Raw genomic sequence first — 24,914 nt, 5'->3', positions numbered from 1 at the left:
GATGGTTTTATTATGGCCAGGAAAAAGGAATGCTGAAACATATCAAAGGAACGAATCAGAGTTTATTATGTAAATAATTTATTTTTTGTGCCTGAGAAGAGAATAATATGTAACTTTTATTAAAGGAAGGAACTTAAGGAACAAAACCTTTTGTTTTTTATAAACAGAAATTTACAGAATGCGTGTTCAATGTAGTTTGTCTATTGTACGAATGGGTCAGCGAGATTGAATTTTGACAGCGGCTATTTTGAATAAATTAAAAATTTCCCATCACAACTACCGGTTTTTCTTTAGGTTGTTGCAATTGAATCAGGACAATCTCGTAAGTCAAAATCGCACCAACAATCTAAAAAAAAAAAAATCATAAATTTATTTGTGCGGCCACATTGACGAACTACAAATCAGCAAGACACATGACAAATGGGCTAAAATATAAAGTTCGAAAAGAGCAGAGAACGAGATGAAAGTAATAGAAAATGACTAGGTCAATTGGTCAATTTTCGAAGCACAATTCAAATTCATAACTTATGTGGTGCAATTAACAAAAGTGACCGGATACATGATAAGCAGATAAGCTCTTTATTCTATCATAGTGGGCCGTAAAATATGCGTATTGTTCTACACAATCGACTAAATTTTACATATTTTGTGCTCTGCAATTTGCTCATGATTCAAAATAATCAACCATGCCTCAATTAAATTTCAGTAAAAGATACATTTTTTTTTTATCGTTGAATCAAATGAAGTTTTTTTTTAATTTAAAGAATTTTAACTTGGTCATCGATGACAAAATCGCTTTTTTCACTCGAAACCATGAAATGACTAGGTCAATTGGTCAATTTTCGAAGCACAATTCAAATTCATAACTTATGTGGTGCAATTAACAAAAGTGACCGGATACATGATAAGCAGATAAGCTCTTTATTCTATCATAGTGGGCCGTAAAATAAATGCGTATTGTTCTACACAATCGACTAGATTTTACATATTTTGTGCTCTACAATTTGCTCATGATTCAAAATAATCAACCATGCCTCAATTAAATTTCAGTAAAAGATACATTTTTTTTTTATCGTTGAATCAAATGAAGTTTTTTTTTAATTTAAAGAATTTTAACTTGGTCATCGATGACAAAATCGCTTTTTTCACTCGAAACCAACGAATTATAATTAGAAAAACATGTATGTCACTCAAGACTTAATTTCTTTGAATACCTAGTACGACTAAATGTCTTTACTCTGAAAGAAATTCCTCTCAATCAAAGAAATTGTTCTTTCAATCTAAACACATGTTTACAATAATTTTTTTCAATGCACTCAGGAGCGCCGAAGTTCCACTACCAAGTTCTGAATTCCAAATAGGGTAATTCAAGCTATCCTACGAGGTACACTGCTACACGCCACTTCTACCGTGCGTCTCTTTAGAGGCGCACTGAAATCGAAATTATCTGATCGAGTTCCGACCGGAACTTTCAACCGGGGTTACGCAAAGCTCACGATTGGCAGGTGCCATTCGATGCATCCGCGCAGATTGAGGAAAGCTCAAAGCTCACCCGTTCGAAGCGTTGCCAAATTTAGGATGATCCACCGAATTTCCTCGAAGCTTATGTAACGCACCCCATCAGGATATTATATTTCATGTACTCATTCATCCAAGAAGCGTACCGCATTTTTTGAAACAAGATGAACTATTCTGCCGCGCTAAGTAAAAACGCCGTAAGAGCCATCAGGTGTTGCCAACTTCAGTTCGACAAATCACGAACTTTCAGGGTAATTTGTGAATATTTCTCTTCCGATTTTTGAGAGGATCTCACTCGTAGTTTGATTTTAAAAATCTGAAAACTTCAAGGCAAAATATTCATAACTTTCTTCAGAAATGAAGTTTTTCAAAGAATAAGTTTGGCAACATTCAAATGCTTATACAGCGTTTTTACTTAGCACGGCTGTATTGACTGTTCTGTTGCGAGGATTCGAAGTTGATCAGTTGTTACGAAAAAGAAACAAGTTCATTTTTAGATGAGCCACTTTTTGCACTTAACAATAAATAATAAAATAATTGAAAATGGAGAAATTTAAAAAAAATAGAAATAAAGGGAAAAAAGAAATAATGAAGAAAAATAATAAAGAATGAGACATTAACTAATTATTGAGAAAAGTAGGGTAGGTTCCAGCAGTATTGCACTTGGTTTTTGACAGTGATGCAATATTCTTGATGAAGGTATTCATAATCCTATAGTCATTTAAATACTGCTATGCTAAGGAAAAACGCCGTATAAACATTTGAGAGTTGCCAAATTTCCTCCGATTAAATGTTTAATTTTGAGGAGAGTTATGAGTATTTTCCCTTGAAATTTTCAGAAGATTGAGATCTGGTTGCGAATAAAATTCTCTCTTTTCTGTAAAAAATTCAAAGAAAAATGTTCACAGAATCCCTTGAAAATTCATATTTTATGAAAGGAAATTTGACATCGCCTGAGGGCTCATACGACGTTCTTCCTCAGCTTGGCAGAATATTGCCGTATTACCGTGTACGCTGACTTGGCACACTAAAAAAAGGTGCTTTGCTTAAGTCTGATGATTCTTGAATTTGCTGCCAAGAGTTCTTTTCAACTAGATTCAAGCTCAATTTTTCTAGAAATAAGAATAAAATGTTTCGGTGAAGTAAAAAACTAGCTTAAATTAAATAACAACGGTATGGATTCAAGAAAAAATATTTCTTGGCGGCAAATTTAAGATTCTTTTTTCTTTCAGCGTATGTTGTGGATAATTTACTGATGCATTCTATCAATGCGCTGATTACCCCCACCGAGAGTGTCAATGCGTCAAAAATCAAGTTATTTTTAGTCGACATTTTTTCTTTGGTATACCGTCCCCTCATTTATTTCGAAAAGTTGGAAATTCTAATCCTTTGAACATACCGCTTCTCCCATGTGCGGAAAATTCTCCGTCTAGCACGCAAACGACATCATCGCCACCGCGGCGCATACGGACGGTGCTTTGATCTTATTCGTGTTTCATGATGAGCAAATACAGATGTTGTATCACTAATTGGACTATATACATTTTGCAATTAGGAGCTGCAGTTTCTGGCTGTGTAAAAACACGTATGTACATAGGGAAACTAATGGCGCATACGGTGTCTCTAAACTAAGCTTTGCCAAGACATTGTAGTTCCGAATAGCATCATGATGGATCCATGATGGAAGAAACCATGGTATGTACCAACATGATGCATGGCGTCATACATCGTGTTTTTCGAGGTGTGATAATTCCGTTGATATTAGACGGATAATCTATAGGTGTCTTGCCTGATAAATTATTATTTTTTACCAATCTGAAAGCTGCTACTACTACTCTGCCGTGCTAAGGAAGAACGCCGTAAGAAGATTCGAGAGTTGCCGAATTTCCTTGGATAAAATTTTCATTTTTGAGGAAAATTATGATTATTTTTACTCAGAATTTTCGGACACTTTAGATCAAATTACAAACAAAATTATCTGAGAAATTGGCGGAAAAATATTCAAAAATGTTCCTGGAAATTAGTGATTTTCCCGAGGAAATTTGGCAAAGCCTGCAGGTTCATACGGCGTTTGATAAATCACAAATTTTCGAGAAAATTCGGAAGTATTTTTCTCTCAATTTTTCAGAGAACTTTGTTCGCAATTTACTTAAAAACATCTGAAAATTTCAAGGAACAATACGCACAATTTTCCTCAAAAATAAATATTTTCTGAAAGGAACTTTGACAACATTCGAATGCTCCTACGGCGTATTTCCGTAGCACGGCAGTACTAATCTACCGCTCTAATTCAGCCTTCGTGCGCTCTGCGACACCCAACCGCCACAGATAGCGATCCTGCCAGAGCTCCTCCGGCAAATCGCATCTCCTCATTTCCTGCCTTATTCCATCAATTTACGATTTGGCAGGGTGTCCTCTGCGTTTTCTGCCAGGGGGAACCCAATCCAGAACCTCCATAGGCAACCTATCATCTGGCATCCTTTGCACATGTCCATACCAAACAAGCTGCTTCTTGAAAATGTCATGCACTATGTTGTTTTTGACGCCCATAATTTCCCGTATCCTTTCATTCCGAACGTGCTCCTTCCTCTACACTCCAGCCGAGCTACGCCAAAAGTCCATCTCGTTTGCCTCAGGAATGTCCAGGAACCGTACCTTCAACTGCCATATCTCTCTGCCATAGGTTGTATGCTTTTGATTATGGAGTTGTAAATTCTCTTTTCGTTAATTTTAGATATCGAGAACTAACGAACGATACCGCTTAACTGACAATTTGGACGAAAATGAGTTTGCGACTTCGCCGAGTTCTACGTGTAAAATACGCAAGCTGATGATTTTAATTTTTCCAATTCTGCAGAGAAGTGCTGCAATGACGCTGTAATGTATGAAAAAATTGCAAATCTAACCTTAAATTTTTTTTTTTTTTTTTTTTTTTTTTTTTGCTGGTTTAGTGGCTTATATTCCGTTGGAACCTACAGCCATCGATAGACAGTATTTATTGTCCTTAGACATCATGGGATTTAGGCACATCCATGCTCCAGACTTTCAAATTTTCAGGGATTAAGGCCGAGTGGAATCTGTTTCTGCAGATCCACTCGTCAGTTCCATGAAAATTTGTCGCCACCACCGGGATTCGAACCCGGGACCTATTGGCCTAGAGTCAGACGCGCTGACCACTAGGCCAACCTGGCCGGCAACCTTAAATTTATAAAATGGGGAAGTTTCTTCTCCGTTCTGCAAATTTGTCAGTTTGCAGATAGGTGGTATCGTTCGTTAGCCATCGTTATAGTCTGGTCCCAAAGAACAGTCAAACCGATTCCGGTAAACGCACGGGTCGTAAGATAGTATGTTGGGAATTTTTAGCGACCGTGCATTAATAATCAGCATTAAGCTGAAAATCTCAATACAGAGGGGAAAAAGCTCATATGAGCACAATTTTCCCTCAAAGAGACACGCTGTTTGGTGCAACATTAGTGACGACCATTTGCTTGGTAGTAGAAAATTCAGGAGGCTGCGCGCTGCGCTGCACTGAGGATAAGGCCGAAACGCGTCCGCAGTATTGTCTTCCTGAATGGTTGTTACTAGTGTTGCACCAAACAGCGTATCTCTTTGAGGGAAAATTGAGCTCATATAAGCTTTTTACCTCTGTATTGAGATTTTCAGCTTTATGCTGATTTGTAACGCACGTAGGCTAAAAAATTCAACATCCCGTCAAAGAATACTGTTTATCATTCCAATGACTTTCCTTTCCTGTAGATCAGAATTCCCTGTAGAATCTGAAAACGTTTTATAAAAAAATTTTTACAATTTTTTTTTATCACAATTTGACTTATGGCGCCCCCCCCCCCCCCACAAACTTTCTGAGAACTTGATCTCTTAAAACGCGATTTTGCGACCAGCGCAAATTACACATTCGATTCCCAAGCATGGAGACTTTTTCCCTTGAGCAATTTGACAACTCTGTTTATCCGTCGGATTTGGCTCGGCGACCCAGATTGCCTCATCGTGCGAGACGCATCGATGTAATTGGTTTCCCGGCGAATCCAAACATTCGCGCGGTTCCTTTTTAGAATGGGACCAGACGGACGGAAGATGCTCATTCAACTCACCCCGAGTAAGAAGTTTCGCGTAACCGAGAACATATTCAGGCCGGTCAGCGAGACGTAATCGGAAGTGGCCTCTTGGAGGAATCTCTGCGTCTGGAATGAGAATCACGAGGAAAATAAGTTACGGATTTACGTACCGAACGCACTCGCCTATTTAGCATAGCTCCGATCGGAACACATGTTCAGTGATGCAATGAATTAATTCGGCGAGGTGGATAAGTTGATGAGACCAAAAAGAACGGAACCAATCGGTTAATAAGAGGGACAATAGGATTACATTTTGCAATGAGGAACCACTATTTCTGACTTTTCCATAAAAGCACTTTTCTGCGTAGGGAAACTGATGATACATATGGACGGTGAAAGTCGGCAATCACATAACTCGGTTTGCGACGTCGCAGACTTCCTGTCATACTTTATTTGTTGAACGGAAAACAACTCAACGGTAATTCTTTAAATGCAGTGATTTTTCTTCTATGTGCGAGGAAAATTCTGCAAAAACTTCAAGGAATCACGTCCATTTGTTCTCCTTTAAAAAAATAACATAGTTGCGGAGATTTTCAGACACCGCAAACGAGTTATGTGATTGCCGACTTGCACCGTCGATATGTTGTTTCCAAAATGAGCCCGAAATAGTGGTTCCTTATTGCAGGATGTAATCCAATATATCGTTGTAAAGGGTTTTCTCGTATTAAGCTTTGCAAGTGGGACACTTAAAATTAGTTCTAAGCCCTCAGTAGCAGAATATATTAATATTTAAGCTGTAAAAGAATTATCTCTTTAAGTTGTAAACTATGGGAAGCAGTGTTAAGTTGATACCCCTCTGATTTTGTAAATTTATTGCATTTTACAAAATAAACGATTAAAACAAAAAATATATCGTTAATTCCCGAACGGAGGAACGTAAGTTTACCTCAAAGTTGCCAAATAGACTGAAAACATATTTTTTTGCAAGGAAGCACCTGTGCAATTTTTTTCTACATTTTTTCTGATTCTTGCCCGAGATCAAAGGAAAAATCAGTGAAATTTTCAGGCAAACGTGTCCAGGAGTCTCCTTGTAAAAATGAAATTGATGGTAAATTTGGCAACTTTGGAATTAAGTTACGTGCTTTCGTGAGGGAGACGACGATATGTCAGAGATTTCACACTAACAATTAATCTAAGCGATGAAATCACGGGTGACGTAAAAATTACCTCCAGAGTTCAACGCTACTTTTCGCCTAGTAATGTTTGATCATGCAAGTATCAAATTTTGTCTTACAATGACTGGTGAATGTCGAGGTAAGCAATTTGCTTCGCGAGTTTTTAAAAATATGACCAGGGTTTCTAAGCCAGTGGACCATTTGACATAAAATATGAAGCTAACGATGAAGTGTATGTAGTTGTTTTTTCTACCTCTGCGTTTAAGTCTCCAGTGCGCAAGAAAAATCTTGAAGCCATTGGCTGCTGATTTTTGAATTCATTTGACCTATTCATTGTCAAGGTTCGAAATTAAGCTTTATTTGTGGCACCATCGCTAACTTATTTTGGCTAAAATTGTCAGATAGGTGATTACATTTCTTAGCCATCCGATTCACCGCGGCTACATCGCACTGGAAAAAAAGTCGCTCAGATCTAGAGTCCAGACTCTTAATAACATTGACAAGAAAAAATACTCATGATTCTATCCGACTTTCCTTGAATCGAAGAGCCTGGCCTCTTGATTTAGGCGGATTTCCTGCAAGCAAAAAGTCCGATTGAATCAAGAGTATTTTTTCTTGTCCATGTTTTTAAGAGTCTGGACTCTAGGTCCAAGCGACTTTTCTCTTGAAGAAAAAATCCGGAATACTGTAGAAAAAACTGCAGTGGATTGTTTTGAGGTATGACAAAAATTGTAATTTCTACTAGTATTTGTTGCAATGTATGCATATATGATAAGTGTCTTCTCCAAAAATATTTAAATAGAACTTGCATAAGTTCAAATTTTTCAGGAAAAAAACTACCTCTAGACAGTAGCTCTGATACGGGCAGAAAAAAAGCTCTGGGACGATTTTGGAGCTTTCGTCGTGGATCTCTGCAGCCAACATGACTACGGCCGTCGTGCGGAAAACCAGGAACAGGAAGGAGTACAAATAAAATAACGTCCGGAAGTAACTATGGGTGATAGAACTGTGGAAAAGAATCATAATTCAAATCGATGCAAGAATGGAAATAATCATGGAAAATTTTTCTTCAGGCGAATGAAGGATGCATCTTTTACACGTAATCAAGTATTATATCGACGTGACGTCTAAAATTTAAAGCCTTCCCGAACGCTTTGAAGTTGATTGATACGACCAAAGGTATACCATCGTGCTTGTCACGAAAGCTTAAAGATTCTGTTCGTTCTATCACAAACCTCCCGTTTTGCAGGGGCTCACTGGCTAGCGGAATTTACCAATTGGACGTATTTCTGCCAAACGGAACTATGCGCAATAAGGCATGAGCCCAGAGACCCATAAGAATTATGCATAACAGGGCTCACATCATAATGCATGTAGTTCCGTTTGGCAGAAATACGTCCAATTGAAAAAATAACGAGGGCCAAGGAGGAGATCCGGGGGGCTTCTTCAGGGCCGGATTACGGGGGTGGCCACATGGGCCGCGGCCCATGGCGGCAAATCTAGGAGGCGGCAAATTTTGCAATTTTTTTAGATGTAGGTATAAAAAAAAATCGGATTTAGAAAAAAATTACAAACAAATTCTCTCATTTCCTGAGAGTACGAGCACCAAGCTTCCATCTTCTTCTTATTTCGGATTTTTCACCACGAATCCGAGTTGTGTGAGCTCGTATAGTAATTTCTAATTGTGTCGTCTTTCGATGATACAAGAGACAGCACCTTTAATTAATTGAGTTAAGAGAGAGACCAAACACGCAATTTGGCCAGGAACGGCGCGACTGAGAGAAAAGATGACGAGGACTTGAGATGAAAAGGAGAAGCCCTCAGCGCAGCGGTCGGCATGTAACACATATTAGCGCATACATTCCTACAAGACTGCACGAATACTTCACGCATTGCATCAAACACAGTGCGGTTCCTGCGGTCAGCGTGAAACGGATAGCGCCTACAAAAATGCATGAATACTTCACGCATTGCGCCAAACACGTGCGTTCAGCAGCGGTCGTCGGCGTGAAACTCATAGCGCCTACAAAACTGTCGGAATACTTCACGCATTGCACCAAACACGGTGCGGTCTGCGCGGCGCGGCGGCGGAAGTTAAAATCATTAAACCACATGTATGTTTGTTCTTTCATAATTTTTCCGTTCATTTCTTATGAGTGGAAGGCCTTGTCCACGCAGAGATAGGTTTACGAAACTTAACGTTCGCGCAAAGTTCGATGAATTTTTGCTAGTAGTGTTGACAGGGCTTTCCCATAAAATGTTTCCAACACGTCTAATGCACCCCACCCCCGCTGGCACGTTCACTTGATGGTTTTTATTGATGTTTCAAAACGAATGAAAAGGGGGCGGCAAGTAGGCAAATCCGGCCCTGGGCTTCTTCCAGAAAATTTTTGAAATTTTAAAGCATCCATCGAGGATAGTCGAGGATAATCGCTCAAATGTTGATAATCTCAGCAATTTTGTCGCCAAAAAATCGTAAAAAAATTGAAACTGAATTTCAAAATATCGTGATTTTCCGTTAAAAAAATGCTGCTTGTGTCTAATGGAAATGAGATAGTTATTTCGTGTTACTCTCAAGAATGACACCAGCGGGCTGATTGTTCAAATTGATAGATAAAGCGATAGACAAAGAAGACAAAGGGAGTATGGAGCGAGCCTGTTGGTTGAAATGGGTGATTCTTCAAACTAAGGGGGTAATGACAGACTAACACTACCTACCGTCCACAGCAAAAATGCTGTAACTCCATTACGAATTTTGTATTTTTCTTCTACACATACTGCTCTAATAAAAGAAAATCTAATTTAGGTTAGGAAAATCTTAATTTTTTTACTTTGAGTTCCGAATGGTGTGTCAAAATCGACTCGAAAACATGAAGGATGAATATGATGTCCTAGTTTTTTTTAAAAATAGTATTTTGGCAGAAAAAAAAAGAAAAAATGTCGAATGGAGGCACGGTGTTTTTATTTTGGATGGCAGAAGTATAGGGTCTCTCGAGGGTTGCCCTTAGTCAGTGTATTACCAGCTTTCTTTGTCCATCGCAACCACTTGCTTCCACCAATAGGATCCCTCCATATCCCATTTGTTTCCTCTGCCTATGGCTTTGTCTATAAATTTCAAAAATCAGCCCTGATTATTGAAATCGATCGACAAAGCAATTGGCAAAGATGAGAAAAAGGATATGGAGGGATCCTATTGGTGGAAGCAAGTGGTTGCAATGGACAAAGAAGGCTGGTAATAGACTAACTAACGGCAACTCACGAGAGACCCCACAGTTAGACTATCATTTACCCCCTCAGTCTGTAAAAATCACCCATTTCAACCAACAGGATCGCTCTGTACCCCTTATGTCTCCTCTGTCTATGGCTTTGTCTATAAATTTCAAGGATGAGCCCGCCGAGCTGACGTAGCCGGAACCTTTATAGCTCGTTGCCCACGGGTGTAAGCGGAGCTTTTCGTGGCCGGGAAAGTTTCAGCGGAGCGCATCGCGAGGAACAAAGCGGGATTTCTTCGCTGGCGAGGGCTCCGGCGACCTTGACGGAGTGAACTTACTCGATCTCGGTGATGAGCTGGGCGCAGATGAAGTAGACGTTCCCGGCGACCGAGAGCGTGATGATGGTGTTGATGTTCTCGTCGACCGTCTTGACGAGGTGCGTCAGCGAGGTGTACGTCTCGCGGTACTCACGCCATTCCACCATCGACAGCATCTGCACAAGACCAGGATCCCATTAGACACGCCAAAACGCCCGCATCGAAAATTAATTCACAAGCGCTTCGTCCCGAATAGTTATAGTTACCCTATCGTTATAGTTCACCATTTTCTCCCTTAGTCTATAGGAGCCACACATTTCAACCAATTAGATCGCTTATTCGCATCTTCCCTATGTCATCTTTGTCTATAACCTTGTCTATCAATTTCAATATTCAGCTCACTGAGGTGGGTCTCTTGTAACAATTGATAAGCGAGGCTTCAGGCTGGCAACGTCGCACAGTGGATCGAGTCAATAGGAGAGGTCGGACAAAATTCGGAAACTTTAAAAGCCTTTAACTCCTTTTATACACAATTTTGAGGTTCTGAAAGTGATCCTATTGGTTTTATCGTGAAATTTTCTCTTGAAAACACCCCTCCTAATGTAAAATGTGACGAAATAAACGTCAAAATTTGGAGTTTCAGTCAAAAATTTCATGTACTTTTCTGGTTCTGGACTTTTTTTTCTACTCATGCGTTAAAGTCTCCCGGTATAAATGAAAAGCTTGCGACCATTGACCGCCGATTCTCGCCGCAGTTATGACTTGTTGCGGTGAATTTCGCACAAAACATGCATAGCACTGTGCAATAACTACAGCTACATTGCATTGGCGATATTGCATATTATGGACCTTGAAGTAAAAAATAAAATAGTTCGAAAGGGGAAAAGAACTGTCTCACTGTCTAACAGTCTAAAATCGAAAAACCACCTTGAGCTTTCTCAAAAACATCCTCGTCCTAAAGTACAATCTGCGGGATTTTTTGTTCGTCCTTTGAACATTTAAGGAATTTTTTAAAATTGTTTTTTCCGTACGCATATATTGACTGTAAAACTGCAAAACCACGTACCTCGTTTGACGGTTTTCAAAAACTCCGCTCCCATTTTACTTGATCAAAGAAGAATGAACCACCACCATTGCTTGAAATTTTCATAGAATAATGTTCACCCCCAGGGAAAAAAACGAGGGTAGTTTTCAAGAAACGACGTTGAGTTTTTTTCATAAAAAAAAAATAAATAAAAAAATAAATTATAACGGAGAGTTTGCAGTGTCGCAAGTCGAGATACGCGTTTCCATCAATATGACTCAATCCTTTATGACCCTAAGGGGTTTCAAAAAATCGTTTATGTCAAGACCAGATTACTTTCAGCCTGTTGATGTAGAGTGACATGATTAAATTTAAAGATAAAATCTAAAAATGACCCGTAGTTATTTATAGTATTCACACCCCATTTTCCTACTATTCCCAATTCCAATCGTTTGTTGAGTTATTAATCAGTGTTAATAACCTTGCCTCGAATACCTCTGAGAGCGACTGTCAACTGCTTGAATTGTGCAGCTAGGGCGGTGCTGACAAGCATTATAAACAGATCCGTGAAATTCCACAAAAAAGTGGCGGACAAGCTCAGCCACATGACGATGAAACCTTTGATCGGGTGATAATCTCTAAAACTCGTGACGATCCAAATGACGAGTGACGTAACTTGATCGGTGAAACTCTAAACTCGTGAACAAGTACCAGTGGGTCTTCAGTGCGAATCGTTCCAAGTACCCCTTGAATGTGAGCTGAAAAAAAACCATCCGATGAAATCGCCTGCTTTTCGCATGAAACTATACAGGAAGTAAGTGGTTAGAAATGGAAACTAAATAATATGAACTATGTAAAACGATTATTCCGATAACGGAACTTGGCTGCTTATTGAAAACGCCTTCAAATGCGGCGTGATACCTCACGCATTCCGGAGAGTTCAAATAGTTGTATCATTGCGCCGTAAGAATGTGACGGAAGATTTAAATGGAAATAGCCTCCATGCACGCTGGCTGTGTCAATTTCCTTTGACATTTTTGCTGTGGTGAATGCATAGCTGAAGTGCGCTGCAGCTAGAATTGTATTTAGAAAAATGGGTGGTTTTTCTACGAGGATTAAAAATAAACAAGTGGCACGGAGTATAACAAAAGAATCTGAACTATGCAAAACGATAATCCGGGTATCGGAACTTGGCTGATTTGAAAACGCCTTCAAATGCGGCGTGATACCTCACACTTTCCGGAGAGTTCAAATAGTTGTATCATTGCGCCTTAGAAATTCGACGGAAGATTACAATTGAAATAGCCATCATGCACGCTGGCTTTTTCGATCTCCGTTAACATTTTTGCAGTCATGAATGCGCGTAAGGGCGCTTCAGCTAGTATTGTATTTAGCAAATGGGTGGTTTTTATTGGAGGATTATTATTAAACAAGTGGTTAGAAATGGAAACAAAATTATATGAACTATGCAAAACGATTATTCCGATAACGGAGCCTGGCTGTTTTGAAAACGCCTTCAAACGCGGCGTGATACCTCACGCATTCCGGAGAGTTCAAATAGTTGTATCATTGCGCCGGAAGAATGTGATGGAAGATTTAAATGCAGACAGGCCCGTCACATCCCATCTCGAGCCCTGGTATCAGTTTTCTGGCCCGGGCCTCTAGCACAGAGGGGGGTCCGGGGGCCTCCCCCGGAAAATTTTTGAAATTTTAAATCTATTTGGACGCAATTTGAAGCTCTTATGATGGAGATTTTCCATTAAATTTCTGCAGAATAGTTACGCCTTTTTTTTACTTTCAGCACCAAATACTTTCGAATTGTTACATTCAAAACATCTATACATTTTTTTTTTGAGGGGGGCAGATGATACTTTTCAATTCTAGGGGGAGCCGGGCCTCCCTGGACTCCCCTTTCGGGTACGTCTATGGCAAGGAAGTTGAGCCATTGAAGTCGAGGATGTTCAGGCAGGAGCCTCTTAGCATCCGAAAACGGAAGAAAATGAAACGTAGTTACTAAAAATATCATTCTACATATACTCAAAATCTTGAAAATAGATAGAAATCTCTAAAAAAAGGTAAGAAACATTTTATAGTGCCCTAGCTTGTTTTTGAACCTTTATTCACCTTTTGCGGAATTTTTAGGGTAATTTTTTCACTTTTCCTTACGAGACAAGGGTTACACATGAATTCCTAGTGGTTTGTCACCTGCGTCACGGGCCCCGGTACCAAAGACCCAGTATCCCCCCCCTTGTGGCGGTCCTGCCACGAGCACACCCCATCTTTCCCTTTAGCCCTTCTTAGTCTCTCTCTCTAGGTCCTTTTGGCATTAATACATCCAATAATAGAGAAAGACACGGTGAAAATCAACCGATTCCTTGTAAGCATGGATGTTTATTGAGTAATTGAAACAATTTTTGCCCCAAAAAACCGACCTCTCCCAAAAAAATATTTTCCTCAACGTCTTTAGCCCCTCTCTCTATGTTTTGGTAAAAATGGCACCCTTATTTTTTTGTCGAATGACCTTCATCGATAGAGCCCTATCCTTCAATATTCCTGATGAGGTCTAAAGAGACCCAAACCGGTATAGATCTCTCGGCGTGACCTCAACTTAATATTCAAGGCAAACGCCCGGCGAACCCCCCCCCCCCCTAGTTTTATACTGGTACTCATTAGAGTCAAAAAAATTTAGTTTTGACTCTAACTATAATTTTTGGAACCTCTTGGCTTTGTTTTTCCCGCGAAATGGTGTGGACCCAGCACCATTTCTCCACCTTGTTCCTTCAATATTCTATAGCGATTAAGGTAATACGGTATGATATCGATTAGGTTTCGATAATCGGCCGAGAATCCGCATTAGCTCTTCAAATTTCCCTCTCAACCCATCTACCCGACAGCCTATTCCCTAAGCATATTCTCCCAAAACCACTAAAACCAGCGATGCCACAGATCAAATTTGCTTTATGATGCCCAATTGTCCTGTTTCACGCGGTCCGATATAACGAGCTCTTCTGCGGGGTGTTTTAATGAGTAGACCTTGTTGTTCGCATTACGTATGCGTTGAATAAAATTGACGAAAACGTAATCAAGCAATCGAGCCTGCAGAAATGTGATACTCCAGGCGTGAGAGCCTTCATGTTGATGATGATTCTTATGTTTTACTGTCCACGGTGAATGTCGGTGCAGGCGGGTGAGAGGAAGATGACCCTGATTAAAACTGGGTGTAGGGTTTTGGTTTTGGGTCGACTCAAACTTTTTCTGGGTTATCAATGGCCGGTTTATTTTATAACCATGAGCTAAGCACGTCCGTATTTTATTGGAGGTAGAGGTCATATTGATATTGAAGGGCTCTCTTTATGAGTGCATCATTTAAAGTGTTTCATTGAGTAAGTATTTTATACATTTTACGAATTGGCTCTCTAATATGGATAGTTATGTATAACTATATAATTTTTGAATTTATGAAGGTTTTCAGAGATGAGATAATTTTTGGAGAGTACGTGTGAATTTTCCTGAATGTATCTAATAGAGAACTTTCCAAGCTGCCGCCTTCGATCGGACTAAATGTTTTTCCACGGTCTCTTTGGATGAATTCATTATGACCTTAGGCCTTTGTCAGCAAAAGAGGACGTATGGAGTAGCTTAAAATAAGTATGAACTTTTAAAATTTGAATCGTTATGTTTCGTTGAATTTCAGTCCCAAATGTGACATAAAATACTTTCAATGCTTTCAAAGTCTATTGCAATGTTTCGATATCGTTTTCTTTAATTTATTTTGAGCGTCATGGAATGTTACACATCTAGTTTATGGTCACGTCTTAACGCTTTATTATCGAGGTGGGTTTCCGTTCTCACCGATTGGTCGATCAAATGAGGTGCATCGTTCTCTGCTGATTCTCCGGTGGAGTTGAACGACATCGCGGCAATGTCATCTTTACTACCCGGGCGTGTATTCAGCCAATTATGAAGTCCGTGTTCCGCTAGAAAATTCACCACAGCTGCAGTGAGTTACATCTTACAATCTTACAAGAAATGGACTGCGATAAGTCCTTTTTTATAAAGATAAAACGCATGAAAAATGTTTTAAACTTTACACGGAGGGAATGGCATCGTTTAAAACGATCAAAATTTGGTTCATATGGCTCATCGAACTTCTCAGTTCAGGTAATGGAGCTTTTCTGAACTTCAGTTCGAGTTACTCGATTTTCAGGTTGCCACTTTATTTCTTTTTAAGGACAAATATTTATGACTTCCAGAGATTCTGATGTATGTTCTACCTGTTCCTTATCTGATTTTTACTATCTCACGACACTAAGGTCATGTCATACTCCATGGCATAAAATTATAAGAGTCACGCATCACGCATAGCGCCTAAGGCGCGAAGTGCATCAGGGGTTAGACTGCAAAGCGGCCAGAGGCCGTATCCCCGGAATTCTGAGATATGATACTTCATATCCACTCCCACAGGTTGTTAACATTTACCAAATTCAAGCCCACTGAAATCTTGCTTCTAGTCTGAATCCCAGCCCAAAAACTGAGCTCCGTGTACAAATTCCTAGACACTAAAAAACAAGTCTCTTACGGATTCAGAATCCAGACTCTAAAAAAGTCGACAAGAAAAAATACTCTTGATTCAATCGGATTTTTGCTTGAATCGAGAACCAAGCGGAGTTCTTTTTGATTCACGCAAAACTCCACTTGAATCAAGATTATATTTTCTTGTCAAATATTTTAATAATCTAGATTCAGGGTCCAAGAGTATTTTTTTCCAAGAAACGATTCAAAATTGATTTTTCGGCAAAATCGATTCCTATGAGGCATCTAAAATTCTAGGGAAAAGGTAACTTACTAAAAGCCAGTCCCATGAGCAGAATGGTGCACATAGCGAAACGCCAACCTAATTTTGGGGATCCGAAACGGGCCATGGATATTTCAACCCCTCGCCACTCTCTCACTAAGCCAGGCCATCGTCTCGCCAGGCTGATGAAAAGGCAAGTTGCGATACATGCGTTTCCGTAGAAAATACTACCGGAAGTCGCTTTTTTCAACCCGCCTGAAATCAGTAACCAAACACATCGACAAAAGCAAGTTATTCAGGCAACATCCCCTAAAGAAGAAAGGTGAAAGTAAGATCCTGCGGTGCTTTTCGCTAATTGAATGTATTAGCTTGTTCAAATCGGAAAATCGACAATCTCATGTGTTCCTTCAAACCTGAGGTCGTAGGCATGTAGTTGATGTATACTCGATAAATAAAGCCATTAAAATAGAAACCATTGAAGGTGATTAGTCCATATAAGAACGCCGTATAAACATTCGAGAGTTACCAAATTTCCCTTGAAAAAACCTGTATTTTTGACAAAATTCATGCATATTTTTCCTTGAAATTTTCAGATATTATGGATTAAATTGTGTACAAAATTGTCTGAAAATTTAAGAAAATAATATTCACAATTTTCCCAGAAATTTCAGTTTTAATCGGAGGAAACTTGGCAAAGTCTGAAGGCTCATACGGCGTTCTTTCTTAGCACGGCAGTATAAAACCTCGTTCACTACCATAGAGGTGTAGAGGACGGGCAACCTGAGGGGCAAATATTATCCTTGCTCACAAGGCAATATTGTGTTTTTTCGTACATGTTATAGCTTCGCACTTGCCTAAAAGTTTCTTAAAATCATAGCATTTTTATTTTTTCCCCATGTATTTTGTACTTATTGCAGTGACTAATCATCGTAATTCTTTGCAAGGATCCCGTTCCAAAGTTAAACTGCTGCATTTTACTCGAGGTCGGCAAAAATTATCCTTTTTGCTGACGCTATTTTGAGGCTGTGGCGATTACAAGTTGGCAGCGCTGCTGTCCTTCATTAAATCCATTAAAAATATCGATTCTATGTGACGCCAGCTGTTTCACCAAGGATCAATTGTTCGACTCACAATTTAATGCAGTATTGCCTCCTTTCAAGAGTCGCTACTGTTTTGAGGGCTTCCTTAAACCTCCCCAATAAATGCCGATTTTTTCATTCGACTCTTAATGGTCCAATCGCTCCCGGCCATAGGGAGATTGGACGAATGAGAGTCAAGTATGAAAATCTTTTCATTTTTTTGGTAGTTCTTCTGTCGACGTGGGCCTAAGAGAGCGCGCATCGGCCAGGGGGCACAGCCTCCTTGTTACTTCTACGGATGCAGGTACCTTTGGCGGTGAGGCTGTCCTCGTTGAGGTTGCGGATGGTGTAATCGAGGGAGATGATCTCGATGGTGGCGTAGCCGGTGAGGAGGGCGACCGAGTAGACGGTGAAGGGCGAGAGCCAGCTGAAGCTCAGCTTGAAGACGTTCTCGTGGTGGACGCCGCTGACAGGGAAGACCCCGGCGCAGGAGGCCCACAGGAGGACCCATCGGAAGTAGTGGTGCATGCCGCGGCTAGAAGTAATCAAGCAATTAGAGATCGCTTCATCAGAGACGCAACGCAACGCAACGCACTCCGCACGCAGCGCCGCACAGTGGGTCTAGCCAAATCAGAGAGGCCGCACATAAAAGTTTTGACCGAAACCGCAAATTTTGATCTTTATTTCGTCACATTTTAAATTTTGAGGGATGCCTCTCAGAGAAAATTTCGCAAGGAAACCACTGGAACCACTTTTAAAACCTCAAAGTTTTTTTATGAACGGCGTCATAAGCTTTTAAAGTTTCCGAATTTGGTCCGACCTCTCCCGCTGACTCGATCCACTGTGCGTCGCAGCCTCTCGCGTTCGACGCATGCCTCCGTGCGGAGCGTGCGGAACTTGCGGAGTTGCCAACCGTCCATAATAAAGACGTAAAGTTAAGACTGGAGCACCTATATACGGGAGAGTATTGCCATCTCTGTGCCGCTCTCTGATTGGTCCATCGGTTTTAGGCTATCATGGAGCTCCAAAGTTGACCCAATGTAAACGAACCCAAGTCACAACAGAACTGAGGCACGTGGTTTTAAAGTTTAGACATTTACACGTATATCATTTTACCCATTTACTAAATAACAATATAGCAAAAAAAATCTCTGTAAATAAAAATATACTGCCAAAACCGATATTAGAATCATTAATCTTACTAAAAACTTAAAGCCAAGATACCAAAAATAGTTAATTACCAATCATTTAATTAGAAATCCAAGAAAGGGGGAAAATCCAGAAATCCTTAAACCATAAATAAAAATTATAACTTTTGTATCTAAATTTAAAGAACTAAATTTAAATTGATTAACATAAAAAATGTTATACTTAATCAAAACGTTAATCAATCAACAAAGCATAGCTGTGTATCTTACAAAATAAAGCAAAAAAAAACTTTCAAATCAACAAATATTAACTATAGAACTATACCCCATTATTTTTTGAATATTCCTATTGTTGAATCCCATTAAACTGCCAAAGATAGCCGAGCTTCCATCTCACAAGTTGGAAAAAATGCGTATGCCCACAAATCTGGCAATAGTGTTCGTGAGTACCAGTCGTACACGTGCGGAATCATGCGCCTTGACTCCTCGAGAATCGATAGTTCCGTCGATGAAGTCTAACAGGAAGGCTAACTCAGTCGAAGCAATCGAATATCGATCAACTCGGTAGTCTTGCAACTAGCCGTCGGACTGGAATGAATGAAATGTTTCAGCGCTCTTTTTTTTTTAATCAGCTCATAGTTTCTCCACTCCTCTTGTCGCGCGTCGTGTGGAAAACTGGTCGCATCGGTAAGTTGGCGCAGCAGTGGACTTGCATGGGGACCACTTTGCTCTTGCAAGTCTTAGCGCCTCTTGATTGCGTAATTTCCGTCCTTGGCGTAGTTCCGAGTAAGACAGAGTCAGGGTATATCTCTTTTCAGGTCTACACTGGCCGGAACATGGGCCTGAAGGCTGCTTTTGGCGAGAAATTCCAATTTTTCGGCATTCAACTGCAAATCCGCAGTTTTCGCCAAAATCGACCCTAAGACCCACTATTGGACGTATTTCTATCAAACGGAACCAAGCGCCATAGGGGGAGGAAGGGAGAGGGTGGCTTGGATTGGCAGATTTTGATTGGTGGATTTGGTGTTGCGGAACGCGGTGCTCGTTCTGTCCTACATTGCCGTGCTGAGGAAGAACGCCGTATGAACATTCGAGAGTTGCCAAATTTCCTTTGATGAAATATTTATTTTTAAGGAAAATTATGAACATTTTTCCTTGAAACCTTCAGGAGCGCTTTAGATCAAAATACCAGCAAAATTCTCTAAAAAATTGGGGGGAAAATATTCATAAGTTCACCAGGGAATTCACGTTCTATCAAAAGAAATTTGGCAACGCCTGAAGGTTCATACGGCGTTTTTCCTTAGCACAGTAGTATACTCGCAATGATTTCCCATGGGGCTTAGTTCCGTTTAACCGAACGCGCTATCCGGAATTCTAAAATCCTGAAAAGGAACTCAATTTGGCGCTTAGTTCCGTTTGACAGAAATACGTCCAATTAGGCCAGTATTAGACCCAAAAACATCGGAAATGACAAAGTTATTCCGTGAAATAGGCGTTCAATGAGCAAAAAATCACGGAGCTGAGGTAATTCAGCGTTGACCCAAAAACGGCCCTCGTCGATACCCCTATCTTTCTCTAACACCGTAATGGACTCTAAAGGCCTAGATACACACGGCGATTAATCGCCGCGATTGAAAGACGGAAGCCAATGGAGAGCCTTGATTTCGATCTATTTACGTCGATGTATCGAAATCTGAGCTTTCGTCTTTCAATCGCGGCGATTAATCGCCGTGTGTATTTAGGCCTTTAGACAAGGTCTGAAATAGAGGAACACACCCGTGTTTTTCTTCAAAATCTTACGCAGAAAACAATTCACACACCGGGTAGTTTTAAAATCAACTTCTGATATTAATAGATATTAGTATAAGATATTGATATAATATAGATGTAGTAAGACTATATCAAGATATATAAGACTATAGTAAGGTATATAAATATAGTATAGATATTAATATAAAGAGTCTTTTAAACACAGATCAAATGGAAGTTCGATTATACAAATGACGTCATTTGTATTTTTGCCATTTAACCAATGTTAATCGAGAACGCTTATAGCTTGTTCACACTGTTAGAAATAATTCACTCAAAGTTGGTTTCAATATCAATCATTTCCTAAATGTGAAGTGAATCTATTTGTGGAGTGAAATTTTCGAATACTTATTTTATCTTGCAAGTGAGTAAGTTATCTTAATTAGGACAGAATTAAATCTTCGTCAGAGTGAAAATTCAATGCCCAGACACCTCAAAATTAAAGTGAATTCACTCTGCACGGGAAAAACTTATCTCAATAATCACCCTAATTTGCTACCTGCTCAGTTCGATTCAACCTAGATGTTTGATGATTTACGTATTTATGGAGTGACATTTCCCTCATTATTGATTAAATTTTGAAACAAAATCAATTCAGATTTTGCGTTACTTTTCAAAAGAACCGAGTGTATTTTCACATAAAATGGAAAACTTTCTAAAGCCCTGAGTGAATTTCTTTTCTTTTATTTTCAATCCTTCAAGCTAATTGTCTGAAAATTAGAGTTAATCGTCGAAACCGTTGAGTGAATAGTTCATTAATTTCACTCTATATTTGAGTCGATGAAGTAACAATTTCACTGTAGTTTTGAGTTAATTTACTAGGGCCATGGGTGAATTGTTGTTAACCTGTGAACCGTTCAAAAAATTTTACTTAATTTTGACGTCAATGGAACTGTTGCATGGGTGGGAAATTTGCACTTTAATCATCCTTCCCTTTCAAAACGCGAGAAACAAGATGATGCTAGTGTTTTCTCTAAAATCAGCTTTGAGCTCAAAGAAAGTTCTAAAAATTGAGGCCATGATGATTGGGCCATAAAGGGAAAGACGATTAAGTCGCAAATCCCCGACCCATGCAACAATTTCAGTATTGTTCTGCTGTCAAATGGACGTAACTTAATCTTTGCGACATTCAAATTTTCCACTGATACTTTATATTTAAGAAGAAAATTACAGCAAAATTTTCACAAGAACTATGGATATTTTTTCCAAAGTGATAACAAATTTATGAAAATTTATTATTAAGGATAGAGTTGATTTCTATGGTAAAACCTGTAAGGAAATTTTGAATTGTCACAATCGAGGTACGTCCGTAAACTGGATGAAGAACGCGTCATTAGAATGGAACTGTTAACTTCTTTAAATGCATGGGAACTTCATTTCTGATTTCTTTTCGCTACTTCGGTTTAGAATGAATGAATGAAAATTTTTACTTATCTAACAAATCTGTATCTAGGTTGTTTCGCAAAAATATCAATGTTTTGCGGCACTACGTCGAGCTTCTTAAAAACATTGGTGAAAGTTAAATTATTTACTTCTAGAGAGCACAGGGACGAATAAGGGAAGGCTCGTTTCCTCACCTCAACTTTGGTATAAGTAATCACTTTTTTAAAATTTCTGGAATTCTGTTTTGCGTCGCTAAGTCGACAGAAGTAGGTATAGACAGTCTATATAAAAAATACCAAAACATTTAGAAGTAAACAGAGAAACAATTTATTTAAATGAAAATAAACCTTAATTTAATTAAAAAATAATGTTAAGAAGTGGAAATAATATTACACGGAATACGCGTTTAAGAATTGCTTAAATGAAACAACACAAGATTACAGAAAAATTGAATGTAGCACGACTGAAAAGCTAGCAGTAAAAACATTGAAAAATTACAAGTTTTGTGTCAATTCTTATTTGCTTCTTTAATTACACAAAAAACTAATAGTTTAAGTTTGAGAAGTGATTAAAAACTTCTTTGCAATATGAATGTAGTTAGGTACTTGAACGAACCTGCGAGTTCAAAGTTGTCTCTGACCATGGCAGCAGTCACAACGAATTTCCTTTTGCCTTGGTATTCCGTTCGCACATAATAGTACTGAACCTGTTGTTGGTTTACTGGAGGAACTGGTCCAGTGTTTCCGTCCTCAAAAATGTTGCCGAACATAACGATTTACCGCACCTACACTGAATAATAACACCACAGGGCACAAATTGAATTGAAAATCGCACACATTGAATTCATTCACGCGTGCGACTCGCGAGAAGATCAGCGGAGGACTAAGATTGTAACGGTCACGAAATTTGGCGCGAAAATCTCATTCATGATCAGCTGAAAGTGAAAAGTCTCTCACCCGCGGGCTCTTTCTTCTCGCTGCCAGAATATTCACTCCAAGCTCGGCAAAAGTGTCCCTTTTTCACCGCACGATGGGAGTTATTATTCTGTCTCATTTCATCTTATCCCTTATCGTAGTCTTACAACAGCGGCTGAATGCCTTACAATTTATAGTCTCAGAATGGAGTGGAATTTGCAACATTTTAAGTTAATTATCCGAACGCTGCCAAAGAAATAACTCTCTGGGACGTATGAAAACTCTTCGTAGTTAACGGTGAATTTCCAGAAGTCGGGTATGATAATCCAGGAATTATATAGTTGTTTTTCTCTTCAACGTGTTAAGTTGAGAAACATTTACCAATCCATGGACAGAATTAAGTCAAACGTAGGTTACTTTGACAATCACTCGACCAAAGGGTGATTTTTATCGTCATGTCAACAAAAGTCCTGCTTGTGTATTAAAATAGTTCAAGATTATGCTAAAATAAGAGTGAAATTTTGATGATAAGTCTATTTCAGACTAACATCTGCAGAATTCACTCGACCAAATGTCATTTTTCTTCATTTGGTAATTTTGAAGTTCCGAAGTCTTTCACTCCGGTTCACTCCAAATCACTCCAACCCCTTTTATTTCTAACAGTGCATGAGTTGATTTTCAGACTTCCCGTCGTGTGATTCGTTTCCCTCGTGGCATTTTGAAGAGAAAACACATATCGTTTTGCTTTAATTTATACCTTATCTAAACTGCCGTGCTAAGGAAAAACATCGTATGAACATTCGAGAGTTGCCAAATTTCCTTCAATAAAATGTTTATTTTTCAGTAACGTTATGAATATCTTTCCGAGAAATTTTCAGGGACTGTAGGTAATTGCGAACAAAATTTTCTGAAAAATTGGAAGAAAATTGTTTTCAAATTTTCTAAAAAACTCATGACTAACCAAAGGAAATTTGGCAACGCCTGAAGGTTAATACGGCGTTTTTCCTTAGCACGGCAGTAAAGGCCCATTGAGAACCGTCGTTAAGCAATTTCCCCTTCATTAACGAATCTTCAGTTTTTAGAGTGTTCACCACTCGTATCACATTATGTGCGATGTTATGTAACATGAACCCTTCGATCAAGGGCAGTCCATCCCAGGAACACTCGAGTGAATTTAGAATCATTTAGTCGTACTTACCCATCGTTTTCGTATCTTGGAATCATTTTGTTCCACGCCGGGCCCACCATGTTTTTCCTGGGTTTCTGGAAATTGAGCATTTCCGAGATCGTGTTCACCCGCTTCCCGAAATGTGGCTGCATGATGTATGTGCGTCACGTGTGGGGATTCTGTGCACATAAATATCGCGTCATAGCATTGAAAGAAAATTAACATTAAACTGCTACATGTAACTGGCCCACACACTTTGTCTCATAATTTAAAGTTACAAGATGATTTCACTTGTATCGTCGCTCCTCTGACGTAAAGGGAACTACAGGAACATATATTAAACAGCAGGACCCAACTTGATTACGTTGTTTTCAACAGCTTGAAACATCCTCTTTGCTTTAAAATATACTCAATTTATGTACAATAGTAAAAACATGATCAATTTCCCCTGAAATCAACAATTGTTGTAAAAAAAATAAAGATAAAAAAAAGTTTCCTATTCTAGACATTTTTCATACAAAATAAGATGAAGATGATGTAAAAAGATGATTTTTACAACACTACAATCGATTCGGTTTCCCTGTGTCAAGTGCGATTCAACTGGTCTAGGTGTTAAGCCCAATTCTACTGTGCTAAGGAAAAACGCCGTATGAACATTCAAGAGTTGTCAAAGTTCCTCGGATAAAACAGGTATCAATGACGAAATTTATACGTATCTTTCCTTGAAAATTTCAGGAACTTAAAGTGAAATTGCATCAAAATTATCTGAAAAATTTGAAGAAAAATATTCGTAAGTTTACCAGGAAATTCTTTTTTATAAATGAAAATTCGGCAACGCTTGAAGGTTCATACGGCGGTTTGCCTTAGCACGGTAGAATTGGACCGAGTTCATCAGAAAGGAAAGAACCCATATTAATTTGAAACTGAGAAAATGAGGTTTGAAGTTTTAATAAGGCTCAATGTACGAAATAAACTTAAACCCCTATTTTCACAAAAAATGTTTTGCTTTTAGACATTCAGTTTTTGGCAGGAGAAATATACGGCTAATGAAACTCAAAAACACTCTTAACTTATCCCTTCCGAAAATGTGTATTGGTTCCTTTCTGGTAAACTCGGTCCAATTGACAATTAGGCAAATTGCGAATTTAAGCACTCAGATGAATGTTTAGTCATCAAAATTTCACGTGAAACACTATTCGTGCGACGAAAATCACTGAAATTTACTCCTAACAAAGATACCCAACGTTTATCGATGCGTAAATTCAAACCCCTCGCTCATGAAAAAACAAAACATGAGTC

The 24,914-nt window shown here is 39.1% G+C and overlaps 1 protein-coding gene across 1 annotated transcript in view; it reads right to left on the bottom strand.

Moving 5' to 3' along the window:
• Nucleotides 1-42: 42 nt before the first annotated feature.
• LOC109034847 (gustatory receptor for sugar taste 64a) overlaps nucleotides 43-24,914 on the bottom strand; it is a 39,028-nt gene continuing 14,156 nt past the window's right edge. Inside the window, exons 2-11 of the mRNA XM_072300613.1 lie at nucleotides 23,646-23,794; nucleotides 17,502-17,728; nucleotides 16,166-16,369; nucleotides 15,172-15,296; nucleotides 12,010-12,077; nucleotides 11,801-11,963; nucleotides 10,317-10,471; nucleotides 7,607-7,772; nucleotides 5,628-5,717; nucleotides 43-346 (exon numbers count right to left, since the gene is read on the bottom strand). Of these exons, the coding sequence (XP_072156714.1) occupies nucleotides 257-346; nucleotides 5,628-5,717; nucleotides 7,607-7,772; nucleotides 10,317-10,471; nucleotides 11,801-11,963; nucleotides 12,010-12,077; nucleotides 15,172-15,296; nucleotides 16,166-16,369; nucleotides 17,502-17,728; nucleotides 23,646-23,767 (1,410 nt within the window). The 5' untranslated portion in view covers nucleotides 23,768-23,794 and the 3' untranslated portion in view covers nucleotides 43-256. The remainder of the gene's footprint in view (nucleotides 347-5,627; nucleotides 5,718-7,606; nucleotides 7,773-10,316; nucleotides 10,472-11,800; nucleotides 11,964-12,009; nucleotides 12,078-15,171; nucleotides 15,297-16,165; nucleotides 16,370-17,501; nucleotides 17,729-23,645; nucleotides 23,795-24,914) is intronic.

This window comes from Bemisia tabaci, chromosome 5 (genome assembly GCF_918797505.1).
Source record: "Bemisia tabaci chromosome 5, PGI_BMITA_v3".
Classification (NCBI taxonomy): domain Eukaryota; kingdom Metazoa; phylum Arthropoda; class Insecta; order Hemiptera; family Aleyrodidae; genus Bemisia; species Bemisia tabaci.
This window is presented reverse-complemented; position numbering and strand designations above follow the sequence as displayed.